Source organism: Helicoverpa zea, chromosome 31, assembly GCF_022581195.2.
Source record: "Helicoverpa zea isolate HzStark_Cry1AcR chromosome 31, ilHelZeax1.1, whole genome shotgun sequence".
NCBI lineage: Eukaryota > Metazoa > Arthropoda > Insecta > Lepidoptera > Noctuidae > Helicoverpa > Helicoverpa zea.
The window spans coordinates 12,643,385-12,656,215 of NC_061482.1; the positions used below are offsets into that span (position 1 = coordinate 12,643,385).

General features: G+C 36.2%; 1 protein-coding gene across 1 annotated transcript in view; it reads right to left on the minus strand.

Annotated features, from left to right (window-relative positions):
* Positions 1-12,831, minus strand: part of LOC124645306 — a 69,461-nt gene that overhangs the window by 19,528 nt on the left and 37,102 nt on the right. The window contains exon 23 of the mRNA XM_047185106.1: positions 1,996-2,099. Within this exon, the coding sequence (XP_047041062.1) occupies positions 1,996-2,099 (104 nt within the window). The remainder of the gene's footprint in view (positions 1-1,995; positions 2,100-12,831) is intronic.

A 12,831-nucleotide genomic window follows, 5' to 3' on the forward strand; every position in this document is an offset into this window, starting at 1 on the left:
TGGCTTGAATCTTCTGGCTGGGATGAGAGGATAGCTCTCATCTCTTCCTAGGAACTAAAGTTCGACGAGAGCCAAACTGCTTTTGATACTTCGACTGAAAATCGAAAATTCAATAACTGAATATTGCTTGAATATTGCTATTTTGAGAATTGAATAGTAACTTTTCCTTGAAATGCACGCCAATAAAGTGCTACAGGTAACATATTGTTAAGGAATATGATAACGCCAACGGATGAAAAGTTGTGAAGCAATAAATTGCTTGTCGGGAAACGGGTATAGACATGAAGTGATGAAGTTTAATAGACTGAACCAGTGTGAAGTACTAATGTGACTGGTCAGAAATGGAGAAAATAAGATTTCAATGCTCGATTTACAAAAACAGGTACCTATATAAATAAAGTAGGTACCAGTATTATGAACGCGAACATTTCAAAAATATGTCAGCGAGAGGAACAGATAAAAATGCAAAAGAAAAATTAACAGTCGTCAAACGCGAACAAATGTCGTCGACGAGAGTTGTTCGAGTTAATTCGAACTGAGTATAAAACTACACTTATGAAAGTTAATTCTGAACAAAATTCCTGCTTTAATTATGTATTTGAAACTATTTTTCTATGACTGAAAGTTGGAAATTATTTCCCCTTTTTTCGAAACGTAGCTGCATTTGTAAATTGTACAACAGATAACATTTTCGAGCTTTCGAACATAGTTTTTAAAAATTACGACATTGTATCAGATTTCTATGAGAAGTTTCATACAGAATATTATGGTAGCTTATAGCTTTAATATAGCTATGAAGTAACTGTACTGTATTCTCTCATACAAGGGGCTCTTTGTTGCAATGTTCCGAGTGACGTCACAATAGAAATGCATCTCTATTTGTCTATGGCGCTATAGACAGTGGCAGACTGGCCTGAGAGCTTTCATTACTCTAGTTACGCAAATTGACATTATATATATTGTAGTCACTGTCAGAAGCCAGGAAGTCTGACAACCAGTCTTAGCAAGGGATATCGAGTTGCCCGGGTAACTTCGTTGAGGAGTTTGATTGGGCAGTCACTCCATGTCAAACACTGGTATTCAGCTGCATCTGTTAAAGACAGCCGACCGAAAATAGAAGCAGATGATGTAACATACTAAGAAATATCAACGGCACACTACTGCTAAATAATTAACGCTGTTTACACTACTAAATATTCGCCATAAGCCCCGAGCAAATACCGTCAACATTAGTACAGGAACAATGACTGTTGATTTAATAGGCTGTAACAAATCTGTATTTACGGTACATAAGCTGTAAATGATTATTGATAGGCACGAAATTACAAATGAAATTCATGTTAACAATACCTACTTAATTACTAATGGCTGCTTTGTGATCGATTTTCGTCGGGAAATAGACTGTAGTATTTTAGACCCAATTTCACCGGGAACATAATATTCACTTTTCGTAAAACTGTTTTGAAAAATGAAGGTGAAAATTCATAGAAAATCGTGTATGTCGTTTGTAAACTTAGGCTTTAAGCTCAAGCGGACCCACAAGATAAACGTCCGTTTTTCGTAAAACAAATGCCTACTTTGAAAATTCATAGTTGCCTCATAGTTCTTGCAAATTAGCGGTTTCGTGTTGGTACGGCTGCGGTGCGGCAAAGCAGCGTTTGTCGTCCGGCACACGGACGCGGACGTTCAATTGTTTTCACATAAAACGCGGTACTGCTTGTCGAGCGATTTCGGTACCGACACCGCACCGCATCGTTGCCGCACGGCAGCCGCACCGAAACGGAATACCTAATTAAGTCTAATATAAGTATAATATAAATTTCATATAGCTACAGCTACCAAATAGTCACTTACTATTAATTTTAGAGTACCTACCTCAGTCACGAGTTACGACTTATAAATTGCATATGTTCCATTCGAAAAGCATGGAGTCTCCAAAAACTTAATATTCAGAGGCCATGACACTCATAAGATATTATTGTAAAAAGTACTTACTTTAACTTAGGTTTCCCCGTCAGAGATTTCACGAAAGGATTGGGGTCCATAAAGTACAATCCTATCTGATCGTCAGAATTTTGGCCAATCACCACAGACATGAACTGAAAATTAAAGCAAAATTGTGAATATTGTAGACTCAAGTTTATTAACGAATTCTCTTTAACAATTAATATTATAAAATATCGCAAAAAGCAAAACGAATTAACCTCATCAATTATTTTGTTTGTAAATTGTAACGATATTAATTAAGAATCCGTGCAGCTGCTATTCTGAAAACAGTAATTAAGTAGATTTGTAAATAACCGCTCGTATTGAAATAAACCATCAAAATGAAAAATTTTATTTCATTTTTGGTTAATAAAATATTTCAGCTGCCAATATTGGTTGTGAAAAGTTAAACTTCAACTATAAAGTGACAATTTTATTGCATCGTGGCTTTTATGCGCCAGCAAAGGCTGATGAGACAAAAACTGCAATATTTCTTTGCTTCACGCAATAATATTATTTTATTGTTGGAAGCAAAATCCTGCGAAAATTGTCACAGTACCAACTGCACCAAGTGACATTTCAAAACATTGCACGGGAGATATATCGGATTTATCAAATGATAGTTGATTTTTAGAATCCACAGGATGATCCGGTCCTACAATACTCGCACAGTCATGTGATAGATTTTATTTGTAAAGAAAATTAGGTCACTGTCGGTATAGCTAGTTACGTAATTTTAGGCTATAGCCCGTACCACGATCGTAGTCCTCACTTGCAGTCGATGTAAAAGCCATTACCTATGTGTCTGATGCCCGTTTTTACCAAAAATCTCTTACCGTTTCCGTAACTAAGTGTCACTTAGAATAAGGGATCCCCCAATAATAAAGGTTATAAGGGACACTTAAACTTTGGTGAGAACGAAATTCGTATTAAGTGTTCCCTAAATGCTCTTAGGGGATCCCTAAATTTAGGTATTTGTTGGTGAAAATGGGCATAACTCTAGCAAAGTTTAGGAATACTTAAAATCTATACGTAATACAATAAAGACAAAACATTTTTTGTTTGTACTCTAAGGGCTACGAAACTACAGAACCGATTTGAAAAATAACTTATTTTACCGGTTACGGCAAGAAGTGTCCGCGGGCCGCAGGTTGAGGCGACGAATTGGTAAACAATAATTCCATAACCGGCACGCGCATCTAAGGCGCCAAGAGGGGACGGAGCGCCTGAACGGGGCGAGGTTTACAATACGCGCGCTAGCTTATAACTAAAAGTCGTAAGCGACAAAATGGTTTTGTAATTTTATTATTTAGAAATGATAATTTGATAAAAATTCCTTCCACAATTTTAAAGAGTATGTATATGTTATGGACCAAGTGATAAATTGGGCAGTATACATAATGGTCATTATGAAAAATGCCCAATATGAGAGTGCAATTTGATAATATTATTCAAATAATCAAATTGACCGGGCACTATACATATTGCCCGTGACCTTTAGGGCAAAGTAATACAAACATATTTAATTTCAATTTTTACACGCTTTTTATTAGCTTCACCTGTATGTTTGTTTGTAACCGACTTCTTTGGGCGCGATTTTGACCCACTTTAAACGGCCAGATTTCGTTCAAACTTTGTAGATTTATTGAGGACCGATGACAATACATTAATTTGATAAAATTATTCCATTTTTAACCGACTTCCCAAAAAGGAGGAGGTTACACATACACATCGATTACTCCGAGGTTTATAGACCGATTTACGTGATTCTTTTTTTGTTCGACTCGGAATAGCTGCCAGTTAGTCCCATAGTCATCAGGTCAGGATCTGATGATGGAAACCCTAAGAAATCGAGGGCAACCTTCAAAAGTTGTAGGCATACATAGGGTAAAAACTTGACACTCAGGTGTACGCCTAAAAGCAATATTCAACTGTGAAGATTTGGAGCTGACCTGATGATGGAGACCAGAGAGGGTCGAGGGAACTCGACAACTGAATATGTAAACTACCTCGTGTTTGGGCTTAAATTATTTGTATTGACAAGAGCTTTGCAACAGTGAAGGTTTGGAGCTGACCTGATGATGGAGACCAGAGAAAGTCGAGGGATCTCGACAACTGAATATGTAAACTACCTCGTGTTTGGGCTTAAATTATTCGTATTGACAAGACCTATGCAACAGTGAAGGTTTGGAGCTAACCTGATGATGGAGACCAGAGAAAGTCGAGGGAACCCGACAACTGAATATGTAAAATACCTCGTTTGGACTTATATTCTTTGTATTGATGAGAACTTCCCACTTGTATGGATAGTGACTGTAGCGGAGTGTATCCAAACACAAAAATCTGACATTGACATTTATTAAATATTTTATGAAACGCTTCCGCCTCCACCAACCCTTTTTCTCTCTGGCCAGCGCTCGCCTGCACGGACATATCGTTCTCTGCGTATTTTATATTAAATTAGCAATTAGCAATAAGTACATTTAAGTGCAGTGTAATAATAAAATAAACAACATAAAAACATCAATACTATTTTATTGTTCGACATCATTACATGGCGCAGCCGTTGAAGAACCTGGACTAAGGATTATTTTGGATAAAACAATACCTAACAATGGCCGAAGAAAAATCGGTAGACAACATGGGCAACATGGGTGTGGGAGCTGTGGAATACAAGATGCCACAAGGCATGATGTTGGACAATTTAGAGGACTGTTGGCCCCAGTGGCAACGATTCAAACAAAGTTTTAAAATTTTTCTCATGGCTGCTGGGTTTGAGAAAATTACGGAGACAAGGAAGGCGGCCATTTTACTTAACTGCATTGGGCAGCAGGCGCAGGAGCTATATTTTAACGTGCTGAAGACAAATGAAGAAAAAATAAAGCTTGAAGAAATTTTACTAATATTTGATGAGTATTTCAAGCCCAAGCAAAGTGAGGTTATTAACAGTTACAATTTTAACAAAAGAAATCAGCAAGATGGCGAATCGTTTGACGCATTCTACACGGTAATTAGAAAACTCACTGAGAATTGCAATTTCGGTGAACAAAAGGATAGAATGCTGCGAGACAGAATTGTCATTGGTGTACGGGATCAAAGGCTCCAACAGAAACTTTTAGAAGTGAAGGACTTAACAGTAATGCGAGCAGTGGATATCTGCCGAGCTGGAGAACTATCAAGAGAGCACATCAAGATGCTGAGCAACACAGAAGTTCAACAGGTGCACGGAGCAAAAACAACGACTCAGCCGGCTTCAGCAGAGGAGGGGAAAGTTAAGTATCCGTTTAATAGAGATAGGTCATATATTAAAAGTAATCGTCAGTATAATAGCACATATTATCTTTGTAAGAAATGTAACTCAGAACATGGACCGAGGCAATGCCCCGCCTATGGTAAAACATGTACCAAATGTAAAAAAATGAATCACTTTGCTCGTGGTTGCACTGCATCACATAATAAGGTCAATAACATTAATTTTGACACATCTGACAATAAAATACATGATTTGTGACTAGTAGCCTTAATTAATCTTAAAACAAATGAATGGACAGAAACTATACGTGTTAATAATAAAAGAGTCAAAGGTACCGTACTACAAGTATGCGCCCGACCCAGTTCTCGAAAAGGACCATATCACGTTGTACTGGGATCGATCTATCATCACTGACAGGACTATTGTAGCCAATAAGCCTGATATTGTGGTGATAGATCGATCAGCGCGCCGCGCGATGATAGTCGATGTCGCCGTTCCGCATGACGAGAACCTTGTGAAAGCTGAGAAAGAGAAACAAATAAAGTATCTCGACTTAGCGCACGAGGTTGTCGCCATGTGGAGTGTCGACACGGCTGTTGTTGTGCCGATTGTCGTTACGGCCAATGGTTTAATAGCCAAGAGCCTCGACGAACACCTCAGGAGGCTCTCGTTGGGCGGCTGGATCAAGGGACTGATTCAGAAGGCAGTACTCCTTGATACGGCACGTATTGTGAGGAGGTTTCTGTCTCTGGGACCCTAACCACCGGTACCTTGGACCCTGTGCCCGATATCGGTGGCAACCTATTTTTTATATTTTTAAATGTTTTTCATTTTTATATTTAATATTTAAAAATGTAAATTATATGCTTGAAAATAAACTAATCACCTAAAAAAAAGAGTCAGTTTTAAATGTGACACGGGGGCTCAGATTAACGTCTTGAGTTTTGGAGATGTGATGAAAATTGTCGATGATGAAACAAATATTAAGTTATCTGAGACAAAAACTGTAATAGAGGTCTTTGGTGGGGGCAAAATTTATCCTTTAGGTAAAGTACAATTAAAGATTTTTAATAATGAGGAGAATTTTTTTTTAACTGAATTCATAGTAATTAATAAAAAGGTCAAACCTATTCTGGGCTTGGGGTCTCTGTGTCAACTGGGATTTATAAAAGAGAACAATGTTCATACTCTTAATAGTTTAAGTAATAAAGATGTAATTATTAATAAGAACCGCAAACTGTTTCAGGGTGTTGGTGAATTTAAGAGTCCATTGCAGCTGCGCATTCAACCAGGTGCGGAGCCTGTGGTGAGACCGCCTCGTTCGTGTGCCTAATGCACTCATGGAACGACTCGCAGACAAGTTGGAAGCTCTGGTGAAGCACAAAGTCATTGCAAAGGTAGAACACCCCAAGAATTTTGTAAGCAACTTAGTTATTGTAGAGAAAAAGGATGGTTCTTTAGGAATATGTCTAGATCCCAAAGATTTAAACAAGGTTTTACTGAGAGAGTATCATTTAATTCCTACATTAGAAGAAATTGTATCCAAGTTATGTAACAAAAAGTATTTCTCAGTTCTAGATCTTTCCGATGGATTTTATAATATTAAGTTAACTGAAGATTCTTCTGACTATTGTTGTTTTAACAGCCCGTATGGCTGTTTTAAATTTCTGCGTTTGCCTTTTGGTCTATCTATTGCACCTGAAATTTTTCAAAAATATAGTGAATCAGCCTTTGGTGACATACCTGGAGTAGTAGTTTACTGTGATGATTTATTAATATGTGGGGAGAATGAACGCGAGCATGATGATATTTTAAACAAAGTCTTTCAAAGAGCGAAAGAACATAATGTTCGTTTTAATAGTGATAAATTTCAGTATAAACTTAAGGAGGTTAAATATTTTGGTCATATTTTCTCTGAAAATGGCATGAAAATTGACCCTGAACGAGTGAATGCCATTGTTAATATGAAAACTCCAAAGAATAAAAAGGAATTACAAATATTCCTTGGTATGGTCAATTACTTGCGAAAATTTATTCCTAACATGGCTAATGTTGCATCATGCTTACAGCAATTATTAAAAAAAGATATTGATTGGTTATGGACTGTTGTCCATGATAATGTTTTTGCTAATATTAAGAAAATGCTTACACAGGCCCCAGTTTTACAAAATTTCAATAATAACCTGCCCATAGTAATTCAGTGTGATGCATCTCAAGAAGGTCTTGGATGCTGTCTTTTACAAAACAACAAACCTGTCTCATTTGCTTCAAGAAGCTTAACTTCTGCGGAAAGGAATTTCTCTCAAATTGAAAAAGAACTTTTAAGTATAGTCTGGGCTACAAAGAAATTTCACTATTATATTTATGGCCGCAAGGTCACTGTTTACAATGACCATAAACCATTAGAAAGCCTTTTAAAAAAACATTTGCATGAAATCCCATCTCCTAGATTACAGAGACTGAAACTTAAATTATTAAAATATAATATTGAGTTCAAGTACCTACAAGGTAAATTTTTGTACATTGCTGACCTTTTATCTAGATCTTATCAAAAATGTGAAAATATAGATGAAACATATATGCATGAGGTTATACACTGTATTGGTTTATCTAAAAATTTAGAATGTACCTACTGATGAACAGAAAAAGCAATTGATAGAACTAAGCAAGTTCTGATGATAGTGAATTATTAAAATTAAGAGAATTTATTAAAAATGGTTGGCCCACAACCAAACATATAACAGATAATTTGCAAAGCTATTATAAGTTCATATTGAGGAATTTGTAAAGAAATGTTATCCTTGTCAAATGTATCAAAACAATAATGTTAAGGAACCATTACTGCCTCATTGTATACCTGATCTACCCTTCTCTAAATTAGGTATAGATATTATGGACTTCAAAAACAAAGCATATCTAGTTATTTATGATTATTTTTCTAAGTGGTTGGATATTAAGTATGTCACTAGTAAATCAGCAAAATGTGTTATTAATGTTCTCATTGATGTTTTTTCTAACTTTGGAATCCCAAGTGAAATAGTGGCGGATCATGTGCCTTTTGATTCCAGGGAATGTAGACAATTTGCCTTGGACTGGGGATTCAAATTTACTTTTTCAAGCCCTAGATATCCCCAATCAAACGGTCTAGCTGAACGAGCAGTTCAAATTGCTAAAAAAATGTTATTAAAATGTTATGAGGATAAAACTGATTATAGATTAGCTTTATTAATGTATAGAGCGTCACCAGTAGCTGATACCAACTTAACACCTAGTGAACTATTAATGAATAGAAACTTAAGAACTAAAAGAATTGTACCTGCACAGTATTTGAAACCAAAAGGTTATGAAAATAAGTTGCATCATTTTGACAAATCTATAAATAGAAATTTGAAAAACTACAATAAAACAAGTAGATTTAAGAACGAATTTTATGTTAATCAAAATGTTTGGTTTAAAAAGGATGTAAATGATAAGTTGTGGTTACCTGGAGTTATTGTAAAATCACATGGGTTCAGATCTTATGATATAGTAGATAAGAAAAACAATGTAAAATATACCAGAACCTCCTTTCACATTAGACCTGCATAGGCTTTGTGCTTCAGTGGGGAAGGCTCACCGCGGTTGGTTGAATGGGCAGTTTCAAAGGATTGGATAAGATTGGTATTGTTTAGAAATCCAAATAAATTGTTAAAAAACTTGTTTTTAAAGGGGGATGATGTAGCGGAGTGTATCCAAACACAAAAATCTGACATTGACATTTATTAAATATTTTATGAAACGCTTCCGCCTCCACCAACCCTTTTTCTCTCTGGCCAGCGCTCGCCTGCACGGCCATATCGTTCTCTGCGTATTTTATATTAAATTAGCAATTAGCAATAAGTACATTTAAGTGCAGTGTAATAATAAAATAAACAACATAAAAACATCAATACTATTTTATTGTTCGACATCATTACAGTGACAACTATTCGTATCACTGAAAAGCTTTAGATAAATAACCTTTTTACAAAAAAATTAAACCGACTTCCCAAAACACTAAAAAGCAAAAAAAAAAACAAATTTTAGGTGCATCGGCCTAGAAATCGGTGGCAAAATTAACTTAGTAACATCCATTAGACACCGACTTCTAGGCTTTTCAATTTGCAAAATATGATTTTTGTTAATTTATATAATTTTCATCTATAGTCGATAAGGTAAGAATATTAATTAAAATTTTCTAGAATTTTTCTCTACAGTCGATAAGGCAGGACTCGATGTTAATTTTATTTTCAATAATTATCTTTAGCCGTTTTCTCTAATATTGACAAATTTTTGTATACTAAAGAGAATTTTGATTCTACAAAACAAATAATAGTTTTAAAACAAACTAAAAAGTAGAAAATAAATAATAGTTTAAAAAAACACGCTTTTTATAGAAAAACGAACTAAAAAATAGAAAATAAATTTTAATGAATTTAAATTAAGAAAAAAGTGTTAAAAATTTCAATGAATATAAATTAATAATAGTGTGAATTCAAAAAAAATATTTAAAAAAAGCGTGGGGTGCTTTTTAAGGTATTATCGAAATGAAAATCACTCTACTCATATCTGTCAATAAAATATTTTTAACTATTGACACCATGCACCCCACGCTTTTTTTTAAATATTTTTTTTTGTATTCACACTATTATTAATTTATATTCATTGAAATTTTTAACACTATTTTCTTTTTTATTGTTATTGCCATTTAACTTAAAATAAACTAAATATTAAACCACTTAAATAATTAGGATCATGATTTGGATTAATTATGAAGGACTTCTGCCTTTTTTCATCAAATGACCCCCCGCTGTCGGTTAGCAGCGGTGAGGGTGTCAGACTCTTACTGACTGACCGTCGTGTTCTGTCGTAGGCCTTTTATGTACCAGGGCCGCGGTCTTTCGAACAATCTCTCAGCCCCGGCAGACCTTGGCCCTGATGGGCCCCGCTGGGGTTGCTGACATCACTTTGAGGAGCGCATGGAACAACGCGCGCCACCGACAAGGTGCTGTTGCCTAAAAATAGACATGAGCGAGCCACCCGAACTCACCGCCCACAGACGTCCACGCCTACGGTGGCCTGGAGTCGTCTCGCGACACCCGGCGCCCGTGGTGTCTACCTGGTCCAGCGCGGCGGCCGGGATGAGAGGTGCGAACTCTCTGACGTTCCGCCGCCTCCTTCTCGAGCATGACTGCTTCGCAGAAGGAGGCGGAGGCGGAGACCATGGCCTGACCCAGACCCGGACGCGAGAGGTCGCCGCCGCCTAAAGCCTCGACTAGGACCCGGCGATGCTCTTCCCACGCAGGCACTCCTGGACTGTGTGGTCCACCGTGTCCTCGGGGCTGTTCTTACAATGCTGACACCCGGGCGCCTCACAAGGACTTCTGCCTTAAAAATCCACTAGTTTTTGCATATAAATGTTAAGGAAAGTCATGTTAAAAATATAACATAAAATAAAATTAAGAATGGCTGTCTCTGATTGGTCAAAGCGTGTCACGCCACGCGTACTTCCATCCCCGCCCTCGCACCGCGTAAAATACAGCTTTATTATCAAATTGCCCAACTGTCATGTAGCAATATAATAATGCCCGTGCAATGTGATAAATAATGAAGTTAAGATAGTTATTAATCACTTGGCCCGATAAAGCTAGACATTATTCATAATGCTCGGGCATTATTTATAATGCCCGAATTAATCACATGGTCCACAACATATATACTCAACTACTAAAACAGTTAAGAGGCTTAAATCGGTCCCGTTTGCCCATAATATGTGAATCTCTTTTTAAAAAGAGGTATGTTTGATATATTTTTTTCTGTTATAAAAGTTACCTACCTAATCATGTTTTGAAGTCTAACAAAATAAGGTTCTTTTTTTTTTTTTTTTTCTTCACACACGGTCGGTTAGTCCCATAGTAAGTTATTAATTAACTTGTGTTATGGGTGATAACACAACTAGACCACGGCTAACAAGCATGCTCATCACACAAATGTCGACCGAGCCGGGAATCGAACCCGGGACCTCAGGTTCGGCAGTCCGGCATGGTGACCATTGCGCCATCGAGGTCGTCGAAGGTTTATATCATGAACTTTCAGGTAACCAAGTTGTATTTTGATCCGTTTTGTATTTACTGAGAAAAATTGAGATCCTTAGCGCCAACATTTCCAATCCGTCCTCTTAACGCTAGAAGCTAGGTAATCGTGTAAATACCGCTTTACCCCTAAATCTAAATATTTCAAAATTGACACAAGACTGAAACAATAATTATTTTTTTCACATTACATTCTCAGTAACAGTTTTCTTTCCTTTAGTTATGCTTTTCATCGTGTTAGCAATTAATTATGCCTTTAATCGAAGGTAGTAATTTGTAAGATTATTATGTGGATCAAACTAGAACAATTCTAAGTATGTACAATAGATGATGGTATCGAATATGCATAATTATTTCAATTAAGGTAACCAGCTCACCATTGCACAACAAGATTAAGGTCGGCTTGCAGTCTAACTAGAACTATTTAAATATCATTATCGTACATGTTCTCGGTTTACACAGCTTTTGTCTAGAAATGTAGTAATTATTTTCACAATTAGCCGAACCCAACATAGTTGGGAAAACATTTTTTTTTTTTTTTTGCTGTGGCAACATTATGAGCAGGTCGTGAAAAAACGGCTCTGCAGATAAATTTTATTCTAAAAATATAAATCTAGTGCTAATTTAAGTTAATTGTGCATTTAAAATAGATAAAACTATCAAATTATTGTTAAACTTAGTTTTGTTCTCGTGTTCGTGACGACGTTTGCAATTTCAAACAAGTTTATAATCAGCTGTTCAATGTGCCGGCTGTCAAAAGGATAAAGTTTGAATATTACTTCAAACCCGGGGAGTATAGTGTTTTTATTTTAATTACATTGTATTGTATAGTGTACACAACATTACACCAACAATACACGCAACCCAACGCAATACACGGCTCATTGTTATGAGCTACTGTCATTGCATTGCACACCGGCATAGTTAGTGTCTCATTCTGCCTTCAACTTGTGAAAACAGAATTGAAGACGATAACGCTCGCCTACAACACACAATAACATTACAAATTGCTCTGCCACCAATCAATTTTTCTGTAAAACCTTGACATTGCTGACCTACAAGATTGTACTATTTGATTGACCTATTTACAAATTCCCAACTTTGTATAGTATATGTTGTTTGCCACACTTATGTTTTAGCCTAGCATTTTGCATAAATGTGTAATCAATATCTAATTGTTGCGAACCTTCCATATCTCATACTTTCCACTTTCTTTATTTAAAAATAAATAAAAAACTTACCCTCCATTTTGATAAAAAAATATAATCTTATAGTCCACTTCTATATTTTACAAATTTCATAAATCCCTATCCCTTTACAGTCTACTTCCTTTGTTCACTAACACACTCATCAACATCTTTAAAGCTATTTTTTCACTTTTTAGATACTAACAATACAACAATTAGAGATGATGACGCGCAGAGCCACAGTCAAAGACATGGAAGAAAAACTCAGAGCTACACTGAGGGAACTCGAGTCAAC